General features: G+C 56.1%; 6 protein-coding genes across 6 annotated transcripts; 4 read left to right on the forward strand and 2 right to left on the reverse strand.

Annotated features, from left to right (window-relative positions):
• Positions 1-104: 104 nt before the first annotated feature.
• Positions 105-1,403, forward strand: GLRG_06723 (uncharacterized protein; the record flags this gene model as incomplete). Its single annotated transcript, XM_008097577.1, has 1 exon — positions 105-1,403. The coding sequence occupies one exon, from the start codon at positions 105-107 to the stop codon at positions 1,401-1,403; it is 1,299 nt and encodes a 432-aa protein (XP_008095768.1).
• Positions 1,404-4,618: 3,215 nt separating this feature from the next.
• On the forward strand, positions 4,619-5,137 carry GLRG_06724 (uncharacterized protein; the record flags this gene model as incomplete). Its single annotated transcript, XM_008097578.1, has 1 exon — positions 4,619-5,137. One exon carries the CDS (start codon positions 4,619-4,621, stop codon positions 5,135-5,137), a length of 519 nt encoding a protein of 172 aa, XP_008095769.1.
• A 2,048-nt stretch (positions 5,138-7,185) lies between these two features.
• Positions 7,186-8,007, reverse strand: GLRG_06725 (uncharacterized protein; the record flags this gene model as incomplete). Its single annotated transcript, XM_008097579.1, has 1 exon — positions 7,186-8,007. One exon carries the CDS (start codon positions 8,005-8,007, stop codon positions 7,186-7,188), a length of 822 nt encoding a protein of 273 aa, XP_008095770.1.
• A 1,807-nt stretch (positions 8,008-9,814) lies between these two features.
• On the forward strand, positions 9,815-10,084 carry GLRG_06726 (uncharacterized protein; the record flags this gene model as incomplete). Its single annotated transcript, XM_008097580.1, has 2 exons — positions 9,815-9,881; positions 9,957-10,084. 2 exons carry the CDS (start codon positions 9,815-9,817, stop codon positions 10,082-10,084), a joined length of 195 nt encoding a protein of 64 aa, XP_008095771.1.
• Positions 10,085-13,562: 3,478 nt separating this feature from the next.
• Positions 13,563-14,822, forward strand: GLRG_06727 (uncharacterized protein; the record flags this gene model as incomplete). The annotated part of the gene is made up of 3 exons (XM_008097581.1): positions 13,563-13,756; positions 13,816-14,040; positions 14,099-14,822. The coding sequence occupies 3 exons, from the start codon at positions 13,563-13,565 to the stop codon at positions 14,820-14,822; spliced, it is 1,143 nt and encodes a 380-aa protein (XP_008095772.1).
• Positions 14,823-16,766: 1,944 nt separating this feature from the next.
• GLRG_06728 (HNH endonuclease) lies at positions 16,767-17,140 on the reverse strand (the record flags this gene model as incomplete). Its single annotated transcript, XM_008097582.1, has 2 exons — positions 16,767-17,049; positions 17,109-17,140. 2 exons carry the CDS (start codon positions 17,138-17,140, stop codon positions 16,767-16,769), a joined length of 315 nt encoding a protein of 104 aa, XP_008095773.1.
• Positions 17,141-17,439: the final 299 nt, after the last annotated feature.

Raw genomic sequence — 17,439 nt, forward strand, 5'->3', positions numbered from 1 at the left:
ACTCGACCCATGGAAAACGAAGACCTAATCATTGTCACGAGAGCTTCCCGATACCGTCGTCTTTGTCTTGCCGATTCATCAGGAAGTGGACGGAAAAGGCCAGGATGGTATTATCATCATCAGCAGCAGCACTGCTCCCCTTAGCGGCAGCCCTCGCGTCATACGCGGTTGCATCGGAGACCCAAGCGCCATTGCGCTGGGCGCAAACGTGCCCATGGACACCGCTGGACGAGTCGCTGTTGGAATGCTCGATCTGGGACCTCACGACGGCAGAGACGAAAGGTGAAGAGAAGGACTTGGACCAAGAACGGAGGCGAACGAACGGAACGACGGACCCAGAACCGGAGCCGGTGGGCTGGACAGGCCCGCACGGGTGTGCGGGCAACTACTGCCTGTACGCCAACCGCGGCTTCGCTGACGGGCGCGGCATCGTCATCATCTCGACACCGGAAAACGTCCAGAAAGTGAGGGACCTGGAGCAAAACCTACAGAGCCAGCCTCTCGAGGAGGACCCGTCGTCGGGGGCACCGCCGTTCGAGATTAAGGAGGTCGAGGGCAAAGGCCTGGGCATGATCGCCAACAAGACTCTCGCAAGAGGCGATAACGTCATGCTCAAGACGCCCGTCCTCCTTGCCCACCGCGCCTTCATCGAACGCACCCCGGCGGCGGACCGGCACGCGCTCCTCGACGCCGTCGCGGGCTTTCTCCCGCCGGCGACGCGGGCCGGCTTCCTGAGCCAGATGGGCCACTTTGGCGGACACCAGGTCAGCGATATCATGGCGACCAACTCGTTCCAGATGGACGTCGGCGGCGGCGCGCAGGACGACGGCCACCACTACGGTAACTACCCCGAGGTGTCGCGGTACAACCACGACTGCCGGCCCAACGTGGCCTTCCGCATCGGCGCGGACCTGCGCCACCGCACCACCGTCGTCCGGCCAGTGAAGCCCGGCGAGGAGCTTACCATCGCCTACCTCGACCCCCTCGCCACCCGCTCGGTGCGGCAGCACCGCGCCAAGCGGGCGTGGGGCTTCGAGTGCGGGTGCTCGCAGTGCGGGCTGGCCAAGAAGCAAGCGGCGGCGTCGGACGCGCGGCTGCTCGAGATCGAGGAGCTCGACAGGCTGCTCTCGGATGTGTCGGCGATGGTGACGTCGGCCACGGTCGAGCGGTTCCTGAAGCTGCACGCGGAGGAGAGACTGGAGGCCAAGCTGGCCGGGGCGTACACCACCGCGGCGCTCAACTTCAACCTCTTGGGCAAGAACAAGATGGCGGCCAAGTACGCCAGGTTGGCGGTTGAGGCGGGGACGATCGAGAATGGCTCAGAGTCGGAGGACGTCGAGGCCATGAAGGCGCTGGCGGCTGACCCGAAGAAGCACTTCACCTGGAGGGGGAGAGTCCGGTGAAGGGCTATGAGGCTCGCATCATCGATACTTACGGTGAACTATTGATGCAACTTTGACTGTTTCGACCTATCCCTGGACGAGCCCGTTTCGATAGCCGGAGATGTCAAAATCGTGGTCGGCTCGGCAATTGACAGACAGCCTCTCGAGAGGCGACAGCTTATACCGGAGCCGTTGGCTTGCTTGAAGAAGCATGACGGTCGCGCTGCCCTCCGCTCGGCTTGACCTATTCCCGGGGACGATAAAACCAGTTCGAGCGTCTAGGTTCGACACGATATGCAGATGCGGAACTCGTGGAATGACTCGGGACACGATGGAAAGATGATACAAGGCCATCGAGGCGCCTTTTTCGCGCCGGCTGTGAGGAATAATAAGCATCTTTCGCACGACCATATATGCGATGTTCTAAGAGACCGTCCCCTCCCCATATGCCGTGACACTGTGATTTTTCTTTTCTTACAGACCGCGTGCGTCTTGCACTTTGAACGCAATCTCGCACGCGCGGTTGCCGGTAAAATGCCAGTGCACTTTTGGTCGGCGGCCAGTGTCTACCCCAATCTAGAAGGATTACCACATAGGAGCTAGACATACCATATTCTATCACCCTAACTCTAGGTAACCCAGACCCTAACCAAGACCCTAACCACTAACCCTACATATCTTTAAAAGCCTACGTAGCTATAGGAGATACATAGGGTTAGTGGTTAGGGTCTGGGTTACCTAGAGTTAGGGTGATGGAATATGATTATTTTATCTGTGGCAGTGGTGGCAGTACCTTCCAAAATAGGCTTAAATCACTGGCATTTTACCGGCAACCGCACGCGCCGCGAGGACGACCGACCCATGTCGGCACAGGCCTGCCGAAGGGGACCCCTCGTCGTCTATCTCCGACGGGCCCCGCCGCCATGAACTTTCGGCAGACCCGGGCTGCGGGCCGTCGTGTTCTAGAAGCAAGACTAATGGCCGGCCTGTGGCTAATTCGATACAAGCGGCCACGTGAGTCTTGTTTGAGCACGTCGTGCCTGCCATGGGGCCCTCTCCGTCTTTTTTGGATGCTTCCACAGATCGTCAGTCGTGTATATTCACATGGCCCGCCGCCACCACCACCACTATGCGAGGATAAATTGCAACTTGGGGCTACGTGGGGAGATTGCAATTCTGGAAGACTGTCGCTATAGCTAGCTGAAAGCTGAAAGTCGTATCCCCGCCATGAGCTATTTCGAGACCCGGCCCCTTTCAAAGACACACGGGACAGGGCCCGGCTGGCCATGTGTTCGGCAAATGCCGATTCGGTGAGCTCGGTGAGCTTGGTGGAAGAATCATTCGCTGAAAAGCATGACTCGCCAGGACCGAGAAGCGCATTGTTGCATAATGGAGGAAAGTCGGGGCAGCCTTCTCGCAAACTAGACTCCTGCAGCAAGTTGAATGTCTTAATGCGACCGGGGAGAGCAAGCAACCGGTCGCCGAGCGCCGTGGCAGAACAACAAGCGCGACGTCGAGCCGCCCGCACGTCGGCAATTGATGACAATTGTTGGATGATCAGCGGCCGGCGATAGTGTCTAGGGGTGGTGGTGTCTCACACCAGTAGGCAGGGAGAAGCAAACGCTAGTTAATCCCCGGCCGGTGCGTGGTACCCAAAGGGAGAGCGGGGGGCCGGGGGGGGGGGGGGGCGCCTTCCTATTCACTAGGCACTCGGGGGTGTTAGTAAGCAAGCTAAGAAATCTAAACACCCCCTCCTACGGATAATCACTTTTTTTTTCCTCTTTCTTTTCCCAATGCGAATAATGCCCTGCCTGGAAATGGAAATGGAAAGTGCGCAGTGCCGGTGCAAGTGGGGGCCTCCTTCCTTCCGAATCTCAGATAATAATGGGAGGACCCACTCCGGAAGACCGACCAATGGCGGCGGCGCCGGGGTTCCGTCCCGCTTGGTTTGGAGTCCTACCCTTCCACCAACCCCCGAATCAGCCAATGACGTAGACGTGATGGTTGGTCTTCCCTCCATAATGCGCTCTGATTTCACCATGTCGCAATTCCAGTTCTTTGTTTCTCGCCTGGCCTGCTCCAAGTTGGGGCGAGGATCCGCAAGTAGGCGCCCCGGCCAGTTGATGTCCCATTATCGGGCCACAATAGGCCATTGGTCTGTCGATTTAGACGAACAAACGGTTCGCTTCACCTCTCCCGAAACATTGTCAACGTCTCCCTCGGCGGGACAACTAACTCGTCGCCGGGATGGGGCCCGTTGCAAAGACCCGAATGACTTTCCCTGCTTGGATAAAATAGATTTATATAGATAAAATACATTAAAACGAGCAAGGCATCGACATGGAGAGAGAGAGTCAACACCTAGGTCCAAATCGGCTTAAACCTCTATATACCAAGGCGGCCGCACACTATATTGCATGCACACTTAGATCCAAGATCTACCTTGTAATGAGGGGGATCTGTCCAACTATCTGGCTATTGATGCCCACTCACACCCTTTCCACAAATCCCACTCGGCTACTCAACTCGCTCGTGGCAGACTCGGATCACTGGTTCTGCATGGTATCCCTGCCCCTGCGCGTCACATCCATACCGTCACGCAGCCATGACTTGCACGCAGGCCCCTCCCAACCCCATCAATACAGTACTCGACGAGGGCGGGTTTTCGAGAACGACTCTTGGCAGCTGCATCCATGAAAAATATCGTAGTTCCTCTGCTCCGGGAGCGTTGCATTAGACTTGGGTTGTCGTCATTCGACTGTCATTAACCTGATACTATATAGCATTCGTATCTCTCCCCCATCCCCGTTCCGAGGAGGATCGTGAGCTGTCATCTCGTCTTCCATCTATCTCCCCGCGGGTGCCAAACCTCCTTCACACACTACCGGGCAAACACTTACACAAATATATCGCCCCCCACATACACACTCACAAACAAACCACACACGCACACACGTACGACCACGTAATGGCGCCATTGTCGTCAGTCTCCGATTCTCTCGCCGGCGCCGCCGCGGCCCTCCACCCCACGCGGACCCTCGCACAGCTAGCATTTCGTATTTCTCCCCCATCCCCGTTCCGAGGAGGATCGTGAGCTGTCATCTCGTCTTCCATCTATCTCCCCGCGGGTGCCAAACCTCCTTCACACACTACCGGGCAAACACTTACACAAATATATCGCCCCCCACATACACACTCACAAACAAACCACACACGCACACACGTACGACCACGTAATGGCGCCATTGTCGTCAGTCTCCGATTCTCTCGCCGGCGCCGCCGCGGCCCTCCACCCCACGCGGACCCTCGCACAGCCCCTCCGAGACCTCCTCGCCCGCCAGGTCGTCACCACCGTTACTGCAACCCCCGAGACGACGGAGGATGGTGCGTCCGACAACGAGCTCAGCGGCGGCGCCATCGCCGGCATCGTCCTCGGCTCAATTGCCGGCTTTTTCCTGCTCCTGTGGATCGTCAAGTCTTGCGGTATGTGGAGCCGCCCCGACGACTGGGCCGAGAAGGACATCTATGACGACCGCCGGCACCGCGGCCGATCGCCCGCCGCCCGCCACCGGAGACGCCACCAGCACCGGTACCACCACGAGACGTCACGCTCGCGGCACCACCACCCCTCTGCGTACGAGATCAACGAGGTCCGCTACTCGCAGCCCGTCGTCTACGACAAGAGGAGGATAAGCTCGTCCCCCGTGCCGCCTTCCAACGTCTACCGGAGCAGCCGGAGCAGGACGAGATACTAGGTCTGGGCTGGTCGATCGCCGCGTACGCTGTACTAGAGCAGGTCTCCTCTGGGAATATGATTGGGTTGTCCAGGCGTACGGTGTTACTTGAGCGGCAATTCTGGGGACTTCTGGAGCATACACATGCCCCCATGTGAGAAACGCATTGCGTATGGGTTTTTCTTTACGATTACGAACTTATGATCTCAATAAAATTTCCAAACATATCTATGTAATGTGAACCATATCGGTCTCGCAAATCGGCTCTGGTCCAAGGAAGTGCCTCCATTGACCAGTGCACATTCCCTGATGATGCCCCTTGCGCTCTGCTCCACAAGATACAACTTGCGGGTGGCATGGTGAGTTCTTGCAAAGCCTGGATACCGGACTCACACACACTGTGCGTCTTGGACACCCGCAGCAAAAGATGCCAGCTTGCTCACTGGGCGGTGCTGCAAACTTCTGTGCCCCATCGGGTATTTCGAGGCTCCGCGTCCGCAGAACGGCCAGGCAAGCTATTTAAGGCTCGGAAAGATGATCTGTGCCCATTGCTTCGTGTTTCTGGGAGAGCACTTGAAGAGCCACTGGTGGTACGGATAGGTTCCGACTGTGTTAGACTATCAATGTGTACCTGTGCTATCTTAGGATGGGCCGCCTTGCAGCTTTACTTTGCTATTACGGATAGGTATCGTCGGAACAACCCAGTGACACATGGACTCGTCGGGGAAGTTGGGCCTTTCTTGGAATGGCCAGCCTCTGGGCCTGTGGATGCGCGTGCAAGAGCAACTTATCAAACACTGACCGCCCTTGACTGCCCTTTTCTGGCACCTGCTGGGCATTGCCATTCAATTCGGCCTGGAGGATTGGCTTTCTAGTTCAAGCGGATTCGGTCAAGGAGGGAGGCAGTCTCCAAACCTTCTCCATCGCACCTCCCAAACCCCCAAACCCTTCGCCTCTTTGCTATTTGCGTTGCCTCCCCCTTAAGACTCTTCTGTGAGGGCGCATCTCGCCAACCTCGGTGCTTATCGCAGTTCAACATGTATGTTACAGATGCCAAAGACGGAACGACGTTGGTTGTAGTGGCCGCTGGTCTCTCTGGCGGACTCGATGCGCTCCCACAAGATGTATTAGCTTACGCCACGAAGCAAGACGTCTCTATGGAGTGTCTTTCTGCGAAAGGATCTACTTCGAAGGCCACCCTAGAAAGTTTAGATGGTGTAGCCGCGGGGCGCTGGCCCCTATTCCAAGTCTTAAGTATACTACCGCGACGATCGCGAGGTCTACGTCTATCTCTTGGCCATGCGTAGGTGGATGGAGCCTTGAAAAGGTGATCTGACAGTCCGTTCATGATTCATATTCAATACTTGGTTCCAATGGCGAAAATGACCGGTGTATTCGCTGAGTGCTTGTTCGATGATTGGCATATTCATTTGGTGACCGAGGCGCCGATGAGACGGGTGCTTAGTGATGGCAGGCTTGTAAAAGTTGGCCACATCGATTGACGCCGGTACGCCCATAAAGCTTTTATACACGGTAATCATTCCGTGATCCGAGTTCGTTGCAGCAAAGCTGACATGTTGCCGAAGACCGAGTCGTCCCATATCGCCGGCCAACTACTTGTCTGTTTTGTGCCCACCGCCGGCTTTCTTGAGCTGAATCACTTTAAACGTCGACTGAAGACTCTGCAATGAATCTGGTAGCGGAATCCCCCGGTGGTCTTATTGGTTGATGTCTGGCAAGCCCGAAGGATGGGATGCCGCCATTATGGCACCGCTGGCCGCAGTCCATCGAAAGGTTTCGCATGTCTCAAGTTTTAAGAAACATTGTTTTCCACGGCACGGCAATCCCTATTCACCAACGGCGGAGCTGGGACTGAGTCTGTATTAACACAAAGGCGTCCTCCTGTCTATCCTAAGATCAGAGCCTTCTATCCCCGTGTAGCCTGTCGCCTAGCTCGCGATTCCCTAAGAGGAAGAAAAAGAAGAAAAGAAAGACAAAAAGCCCCTCTACCCCCAAGAGTAGTTGCAAACAAACCCAACGCCAATATTCATCCTTCATAAGGGCGGCACTCAGCCGGACTTGACCTTGTTCTTCTTGACCCAGTCGGCCCATTTCTTGTACTCGCCATACTCCAAAGACTCCTTCTTGCCCTGATACCGCACGACCTTGAGCTCGACGTCGCGCCACTTGCTCTTGCTGCCCATCCACCCGGCCTTGCGCATCAGGCTTACGAGCGTCTCCTCTTTGGTCCACTCCTGCTCGACGGCGACGTCCGGGAGGTACGTCGCGCCGTACCGCTTGCCGTGGTACATAAAGCTGATGCGAAGGCCGTGCACGCCGATGATCCAGTCCATGGCGTCTTCGGCGTCCTCAAAGTCGGTGAGCAGCGTCACAGCCACCTCGAGCGAGGGCAGCTCTGACGCCTCGACGGGCGGGAAGCGCGTGTCGTGCAGCGCCGAGGTGAGTGCGTAGCTCGACAAGCCGTCCTCAAGGTCCTGCGCCTCAAAGGTGCCGATGCAACCCCGCAGCGAGCGGTGGCCCGAGCGTGGGGAGATGGTGTTCCAGGTGACGAAGAGCGGGGACTCGGTGATGGAAGCGTTGCCGTCCTCGTCATCGTCGCCGCCGTCCGGGAGGGAGTCGGTGGATGTCGCGGGAGTCTCGGCGGTCAGCGAAACGGTGGAGCTGGAGGAGGCCGATGCCGAGTCGCTCGCAGGTTCGGCCAGACGCTGGAGTGCCGGGAGGAGCTTCTTGCTGCCATCCTTGCCGTCACCGAGGGTCTTTGCGTACTCGGGCCATGACCGCTGGATCTCCTTGAGGGAGAGGCCGGGCCGCTTCTCGAGGTGCGAGGCGAGAGCCTCGAAGCAGTAGAGGCAATGCTCCACGGAAGCCATGAGCTCGTTTTGAATGCGAAAGCACAAGCGAAGGGCGGGGGGTGGCGGCGAGGTGGCGTGACCGCAACGAGCGAACGGGCAGAGCTCTAGAGCGTTCCGCAGAGTCGATCGGGGGCTGGCAACGCAGACAGACGATGCGTAGGCGAACGAAAACGTTGGGATGGTTGGAGAGAGAGGAGGCAGAAACAGGTCTCTCAAGGTGAGGCGATGTAAGGTAGCTCTACCTCAGGGAGCTTGGGGGGAGGGGCTTACATCGATAGACGGGGATCGACAACCGAACCCCACTTCCAGATAACGGACCCCGCGATTCGGGCTCCTCGGGACGAACGTGAGCGTAATGTGGCTAGGTTATTAGGTTGGGGAGGCTAAGGAGAGCTGAGCCACTTAGTCATCAGCGCACGGGACTTAAGTCTTGTCACGTGTACAGAGACATATGTAAAATGCTAAAAATACACACGGTTCGCTCAAATGAATTTCCCATGGCAAAGCTGCTGACGTTGTTGCTGGCTGCAAGGATGGGCAGTTTCGAAACACCCCCCTGAACACCAGTAACACTGGTCCGAACGCCTCTCATCCCATCTTCCTGCACCAGAGAGGACTGAGAGGAGCCGCCCGGAACCAGTCTACCCACCTTCTGAGGAGTCTCGACTTCCACAACCCACTCAGTCCACAGGCAACCCCCCTTCCAGGCTGGAGCTTTAGAATAAGGTACGCCGGGGTGAAAACTTGGCATTGAAGCCAAACAGGATCTGGGGTCCAGACGGCGTGTTCGAGCTGTCCCCCCCTGCTGCTTTTGCTACCGGAACTTGCTGAAAGCGAACATTCGCCTGTGTGATCTCCGGCCCTCCCAGCCTTGGTAGCAGGGGTCATCGAGTAAAGTGGCGGAGAATCAGCTTCTCTGCCACCTGCGACGCGGTACTCGCCATTAGGCTAGTGGGACTCTGCTCCAGAGCGTTGCGAGGCTCCTCCGTCACAGCCCAGTTTCAGCCGTCCACATCGCCCTCTGGAGCCTTTTACCGTTTCCGCCATAAACCTCTCTCAGATGCCGATCTCCAGTCCACTTCCCTGGCGTGGGCTTGAAAGAAAAACCGGCGCCAAGACGGGACAAGCTGGACCTGGGGTGCTGGGGAAAGGGCCAGAGAAGAGGACGGGGAGCGGGCCAGCCCTGGGTCCATGGATTCCTTAACTCTACCGTCGAATGTCCTGGCCTGGTTCCTGTTATTGTAGATGACACGCCGGGAGGACCCTTGCTTCTTCCTCTACATGTGTACTGACTCGTCGTGTATCCTGTCGAGACAGATTGCCTATCGCTGCCACTCTGGCTCTCCAAGATTGGCCAGGGCATAGAGGCTGCGGCCGCGCCATCAGCCAGGGATGGAACCGGGCATGAGGTCGTCCGAGCCGCTGATCCCAAATGCTGTCACGGAAAGCACGGCCTCGTAGTTGACTCCCGGTCGAAGATTTGGATGGCAGCCCTGAGAGCGGCTATGGAACGCCGTCCATTGCAACATCGATGCGACCTCCCCTACAGCGTGTCATTACGATGTATGGTGTCGATGGGGATGCTCGGCACAGAGTGCCGTCTGATGTCCAGCCACCCCCACCAGGGTGTCTACGTGGGCTTATAGATGATATACAAATAGCTGCATCTCCTTCCTCTTGTTCCGTTTCCTTCTTGCTAACACTCACTAACCCAACTTTAAATCTTTCACCAACAACTTTCTCTTCTTGTACAACTTATTCGCTTGTCGCCGGCCGACCACTCGTTTCGATCTCCAAAGCCAAAGTCTTCTTTTCCACCGCCAAAATGCAGTACTCTATCTTCACCCTGCTTGCCGTTGCTGCCGCCTTTGTTGCTGCCGCTCCCGCCGACAGTATGTTGCCATCCAGTAGCAGAGGAGTAGAGAGAGAGAGAGAGAGAGGAGAGTATACTAACGTATTGCAATCAGTGATGGCCAAGCGTCAGCTTGCCAACTCCGTCGCGACCGAGGACGCCGCCATGACGAACGCCAACGGCGACATCATTCCCTTCAACGCTGCCAGTGTCTACCAGGCCAACAAGGACGCCGGTCTCTAAACGACAAAAAACAACGATACTTTTTTTTTTCTTTCGATGTAGAGAACGAGACCACCGGAAGATGCTGGGATGGAGGACTCGGCGGGCAGATTCAAGACCCGCAAACACATTTACGCAACACTATAAATGCCCATAAGCCCATAATCTGGTGGCAGTAGCGGGGATTGGGTTATTACAGGGCAACTCTAGGCACGACAAATCAATTAAAACGATTTGGCTTTTTTTTCATCCACCTTTTTTTGATATGGGACCAGAATCAGTGGATTTGGGTGATAGCATCGCCCATTGTGGCAGATAATTCTGAATATACCTCGACAGGCAGTTGGCATGCATTCAGTTGCTTGGCCGCTAACTAGCCTCTTTTTCCCCACCTCTCGAGAAAGTCATTCACACTTCCATCATTTGCCAAGGGTGCGGTGAGGTGCGCATTGAACACAATGCAAATCATTCAATGTGTCAACCATCTCGGTGATGCAAAACGACAGACGACGACCATCGAAGCCTTACCGAAAGAGAAGGGGGAGGGAGGGAGGAGCGTCAGTCGCTCTTTTCTGACCGGCTGAGAGAGACTGACAAGAATGTGCTTGTAAGCTTAAACGTGCCAAGTTTTACCCCAGGCAGGGGGCACAGCTGAGTCTTTGGTTTGGGTCATTATCTGTTCGCTCAGCCACGCTTCATATTCCGAAGCGAGCCCCAAATATCTTGTTTTGCAACAGCTCCGCTTGGTAGCCGGGGCCCCTCCCCGGTCATGCAGCTGGCCTGTGGTCGGGGCCCGAGTCCTCCACGGGATTCTCAATTTTCCAGCGTCTACGAGGTCGACACGCTGCCCATGTTGAAACCCACACATAGCCTGCCAGTCGCTAGCCGGGACATACATACCATGTAAGGATACATCTTAGGTTTGTTTTTCCGTTTGAAGCGCTCCACACCGAAAATTTGGATTTCGCCAAGAGGTGTCAATCGGACGTGGTTCAATAGAGTTTGGGCTGATGTTTCGATGGTGTTGAGGCTAAACTCTCACGACCAGTGGATGGTACACAATCCGATCACCTGGGTCGTCCCGACGGAAGCCAAGTAACGATGACACCTACTGCTGGCGAGTTGACCGTGATTACGGTTGGCCTGACAGATGGATAACTAGAAAGTAGGTAACGCAGGTCAATGGTGCAACAGAGAGAGGAGAGACTTCTCCGTCCCGTCCTACAGTGCTGAGTCATTGGTATTTGAACAGCAATAAGGGACACATGATGCTTATCCCACTTTATCCAAGGCTGAGCAAAAGATTTATTATTTCTATTATACGGAGAGCCCTCCACAGGTAGTTAGCTATCACTCGTGCCCCGACAACAAAGCCTGGAACCTCGTCGAGGACAGCACTGAAAAACCTTGGTCTACTCTACGGATACAATGGCATGGCATGGAAAGGCACAGACGCAGCGAGGAGAAGCCGCCCCACCACCACTTCCATACTGTGATTAGCCCAGCATACTGTTCAATTCGTACTGTGCACTCATCTGGTATCTTTGACAGGTACAAACGGTCCGAGAAGTTCCGTCCTGGTACGGATATCTAGATACCCTTGCCAAATAACTATGTATATATGCAGTACTTGTCGAGGTAGGTCTATGCATAGCGGAATCACTTGCTATGCACTTGCCTTTATGCACACCAGCTGGCAACCTAGTTGCTACAAACACCCACAGCCAACAGCAGTGGTCTCTCTCTACCTTCCCTGTTCAATGCCATGTCATAACCACTGCAGGCTGTTCCAATGAATGGGTACTCGTTTCGTATTATGTGGTCGCTGTCTGCAGCCGAGTTCAACCTCAATTAAGCTCGTCGTAGCCGATCGTTGGCAACTACTCTAACATCACGACAACATCTCACACTTCCGACCATCACCCACCCAGCAGCACACTGTCGAAATGAAAAGTCGCGCAACTTCCCCTTCGTCCAGTTGTAGACGCATGCAGCCTTGATCGGTCATAGCCACGATGCCGCATGCAAGACCAGACAGACAGTCGTCTCTGGTCCCTGGCGTCAGCGGTGAGATTCTCAAATTAGTTCCAACTGGACCGGATCCGACGTCCTCATCCACCCATGCCAGCCCTGCTGAGTATGCCGTGTTGTTCCCAGAGAAACCTGGGAACCAAAGAAACCACAACACATCATCAAACAGACCAACAAAACCCAGCCGACTTACCGCGGAGCCCACCCCTCTCCCTCCACTTGCGTGCCGTCTTCCAAGGGGTCGGTCACAACATTCAGGCTGGCACCCATAGACACAGACAATTTGGCTGCCTATGCCGCCAGGTGGCATAATTTCGAAATGGCTTTCGGACCAGTGGATATTCACAGGTGGACCGCCTTTTGATTCGTTCTGCTTTGCGCAGCCACCACAAGCGCGTCTCAACCCCATCCGACAACAGATCCTGAAGGAAGAAGACAAGCGCCTGGCGAGATGACCAGGCTTGCTACAGTCAATCCCCGACATGATCGACCCTCCACCCGGCCAGAGAGCCGCACATTGCGCAAGCTGTGGGGTTTGCGCAGACGTTTGTCTGACAGTTGCGTTCCTTTGCAGCGCTGCCAAAGCCCGCGTTTATTAACTACTCTGGAGAAACGATGACCCCAGCCGTTTGGCTGTCGAACTGGTGCTGCACGCCCAGATCTCAGCCGCAAATGCCATCCGACCCATATCAGTAGTCCGGACAGCATTCCGTTGTTCGGCGAAAGTGCACGCCATTCCGTCAAAGGTGACTAAAGGGAGCCGCCCTGGCGTTGGTGGGATAACTGACGAGATATGTTAATTTCCTCCATTATCTGAGACCCCTAGCTTGTTGACCACGCTCCCCAACTATCAGCCGTTGGCTAGAAAAAGTGTCCCGTTGTTCCCGCCACTCCTTCAGCCCGCTCCTTCCCGGGCTTCATCACGTCCTCCATGTGCGCTGGGCTCGGCTGACGGGGGCATTTGTTGCGATAATATGGTGGTGTCTGCCCAATGACACAATTGTGGCTGCTCATTAGACTCACCGCTTTTGAACAATCGACAGAGCGATTCTCGAGTACCCCAGCCCAGCCAACCCGCCTGGGGGCAAGACTGGGCGGCAATTAAGGCACGGGGGCTTGGTGGTATGCTGCAGCCTAGCCGCGAGGGAGATCTTTTTACAGACTCAGTTCGCCGTCCCGGCTGCCTGGGTATGGTTTTATATATAGCAATTGCAATCACTTTCGCCCAATACAGTTCTGACAGGCCAGGATTGCCTCATAGCCTCACTCCCCGCAATTGTTGGGCCTAGCTGCGACTAAACGCCCCCTGCCGTCAATGTTTTGTTTGTCTGTCTTAGACTCCTTCTGCTTATAACTCCCGAGGGTCGCCTTGTGTCCAGAACTCTCATCCCTCTCAGCCTCAAACAGCATCAACGGTTAGAATCACCGACCCTCGCAGGAAAATCATCCTTCCATCATCGATCCTAACATGGTTCTGCACCGCCAACAAGCCCAGTTCGACCGGGCCAGATGGCGCATGGCTTTGCTTGTTCCCCTTTGGATCCTACAGCTGCTTGTCCTCCTCGTCGACATCGGCCTGTTTTCGTGGCGCCTGTCCGACACCCTGAAGAACTGGGAGACGGAAGAGCAAACAAAGGGCATGTTCCCACTTGTCGAGGTCGTGTAAGTATAGGCCTGTGTTTGCCTGTCGACAAGGTACGGGCGCTGATCCGGTTGTGTAGATGGGAATCCGTCAACATCGCCTTCTCCCTCATTTGCCTCATCTCCACCGTGTACGAAGTATCCAAGCTCGCCGCCGAGACCTTGACACCATGGACCATGCTATTTACCCACGTCCTGAAGATCGTCTGCTCCCTGGCGACTCTGGCCCTGGATATTGTCGTCTTTTTGCAAAGGAAGGACAGTCACTACTCGATGGTTGGACTCGGCTTGGACTGCTTCCTCCTGTAAGTCATCGGATCTCCCGTGGCTCTTCTCGCGGAGAGTATAATTAACAGTCTACAGCGCTCTCATCATCATCCCCGGTATCTACTCCATCCAAACCTACCGCCGGCTCACCAAGTTCGATGACTACCACTACCCTGTCAACCACAAGCCCTACGGCTTCAACGACCTCGAAGGCGAGGCAGCCTACAACGGCCGCCTCTCCATCGGCGGCCTCAGCCTCGGTGACCGCTCCCTCCGCCGTATCTCCACGTCGTCCATCAAGAGCATGGCCGGCCCCCAGGCCCAGGAACAAATGCAGCAAGCAGCGCAGCAACAACGGCCCGATCCGAGCCCCATTCAGCGCACGCCTTTGCAGTACAACAACGAGCGTGACACACAATTCGACAGATACTTGGTCGAGCGTGCCATGACCAGAGAGTTTGGATGGGTCACCAGCCCCGGCAGCGACAACCTCAGCCGCAGCGACAGCTATGTCGGCAGCGGATACGTAACGAACGGCAAGGTCGTCACGCGAGAGAGCGTTGACCGCGTGCCTAGCTGGGGCAGCTCCCATGTACTGGTCGCGGTGCCTGAGATGGACGAGGACGACGTGCATGACCGCGGCGACAGGGAAGCGCTGCTGGGGCATACGAAAAGGGGCAGCCAGGACAGTATTGGGCCGAGCAGTCCGCCACTGGCCTCGTCGTCAAGGATGACCCCGCCGCGGATCGAGATCGAGGAGTCGGACATCGTCGGGGACGTGGAAAAGGCGTGGGAGCGAAAGCGCGAGAGGAGCCGGTGAGGAACGAGAGTGTTCCGCCGCCGCCGACGGAGGAAACGGGACGACGACGAAAGGAACGGATATACCCTTTTGATTTCGATTTTTCGAACTTTGCTTTCCAACATGGCAGCCACACGGCCTGTACTTTCTTCTATCATTTCTTCTCATTATATCATATGGGCACGGCGTTCAGACAAGGATTGGACGATACAGGAAAAAAAGGGAGAAGATAAGGGGGGGCGGGGGGTGTTATTTTCAAAATCACCCGGGTTGCACATATCGCTCGCTCTCTAATTGTTTTTTTGAGATGTTTGTACTACGATATCCCACTGGCCTCGTACCATATGCAAGTCGTTAGCAGGTGTAGATCGGTTCCAACGAAACCTATGCATGACTGGCAATTTCACAACAACCCTGGTTGACTTGGGCGCAGTCGTACGTCACTACATGGAGCGAAAACGACTCCCGGCCCAAGTTGAGTCTTGGGGGCGGCCGTTGGGAGAGGCCAAAGCCAGTTGGTTGCTATAAACATGCGTTTGCGCGGGGGGGGGACGGGGCGCAGCGAAGCAGAACCAACAACAAACATGGGGGGGGGGGCGGACATCGGTTTGCCCCCGTCGTTCTCACGACCGCGGCCGAGCCGGCTTCTCCTACGATCCCCGAACCGACAACTGGGCCCAAATATCCGGACGCTGGCCGCTTCCGCGCCTCGGCCCGCCGCCAGGATCAATCCGCCTTCTTCCGGCTGCCGCACGAGGTCAAAGAGCCGATATACCGATAGCTGATACGATCCGCGGGTCTCAGACAGCACATCTTCGTCGCCGGCGGTACACCCCACACCCGTTATGTCGTCGAGGCGGACGAGGGCTTGAAGATATATATATATATATATAAAAAGGACTGGGGAAAGATCGAGATGGCTCTGAGCAAGTAGTTCCGCGAGCAGCTGTCGTCAATCTTCAAGGACGTCACAAAGAGGGTCCTCTGCATCAAACACAGCCGAGCTGGCTGCTCAGGGCAACGTGACCGTGATCGGTGACGTGGAAGCGGCCCGGGAATTCTTGGAGATTACGGTGATCGAGGTGAGCACGGAGACGGTCATCGTGGGGGGCTTCGTTTCGATATTGCTCGGAATCTTCCTTCACGCGTCCAACGCGGATGTCCTCTACAAGGTTGAAGTGCCGGACCCCGTGCCGGTTCCCAAAGCCAAATTTTAGCAGCCGGATCAGGATACGCACACTTGCGGCGGGGAACGAGATTACGGCTGCGTCAAAGTCAGGTACAGCCTATAGCCCCCGAGGGCACGGCTGCAGGCCGGCTCCGATTCGAAATATCAGAAACATGGCCCTCTAGGAGGTTTGGGGAATTTCTCTTTGGCTATTGTCCCGAGACCTTTACTTGTTTCAAGCTCCTGGTACTAGTTGTATCAAGTGCCTCTAGCACACTCACTTATACGCGCCTTCTTTTTCATTTTATTGCAGATGAATATAAGCTACGCTGTTTTGATCATCTCCCCCTACTTACATATGCTCTCGATAGTGACAAGTTCAAGATATCACCGCAAGCGGCGCGGGATTAACCGTCTGCCGTCGAGGTGATTGAGTGCTGTGTGGTGTTTCTAGAAGTGTTCTTACACACTGATACATTTGCCCTCCTATGCGTTGCTCTTGTGCGTAAAAGTAGTGATGAGGTGAGATATTTCCACACAGGCAGAAATGGGAGAAGAAAAGGGATGGAACTCAGCAATCAACGGTCCACAACGGAGTGGTGTAAAATGTACCCATGCTGGCATGGTATTAGATATTGAGTTATTTTTCAGCGTGCCTACCTGCCGAGACCAACTCTCGGTACTGAAACCTGTCAATGCACAGAATGGGCGAGCTTGGCTGATTTGTGTACCTTTGGACGCCGGCTCGCATCAAGAACCCATGCAGTCTTATTGGACTCCTTCCAGACGAGGCGCCTCTATCTCCCCTTCCACCTCACCCGGCTAGCGTACTGCGCGAACCTTACGACCTCTTCCTGCGCCAGCAAGAGCTCGACGGTGTGGTAGTGCCGCGCGAGGTCCTCGTGGCCGGCGAACCGGTGCACAAAGGAGTGGCACAGGCGGCACAGCCAGGCGACGTTGTTGAGCTCGTCCTCGCGGCGCCAGCCGCGCTTGACGGCCTTGGCGTGGACCATGCGCGGGATGAGGTGGTGGTACGTCAGGCCGATCCAGTCCCGGCCGCACAGCTCGCACCCCTTCGGCCTGGCCCCGGCGTCGACCGGGGGCGGCGGCGGGGCCGCCCTCCGGGCCCGGGAACGTACTTCCCCCAAGAAGGGGCCGCCAGGAAACTCATGGCGCGCCCTGGCTTATTCCGGGTCCGACAATTGCCCGTACCCCCCCCAGCAAATCCGGCAGACCTCCGGGGAACAGGGCCCGGCAGGGAATGTCCGCCAACCTCCGAACCCCCGTGAGGGGGGGGGGGCGTAAGCGGAACCCCAAGGACACGGGTCCGCCCGTGTAGGGCGGGTGTGGTTAAAGGGCCCCAAAGGTCCCGGGGGGAAAAGGTGATGGTTCATCACTTGGCAAACTACAGGCACTAAGGTCTAAAACTATGCAGCCGGGGAATAGGAGAGGCGGCGGTGGGATGGCAAT

The sequence above is a fragment of the Colletotrichum graminicola genome (assembly GCF_000149035.1).
Source record: "Colletotrichum graminicola M1.001 genomic scaffold supercont1.27, whole genome shotgun sequence".
Classification (NCBI taxonomy): Eukaryota; Fungi; Ascomycota; class Sordariomycetes; order Glomerellales; family Glomerellaceae; genus Colletotrichum; species Colletotrichum graminicola.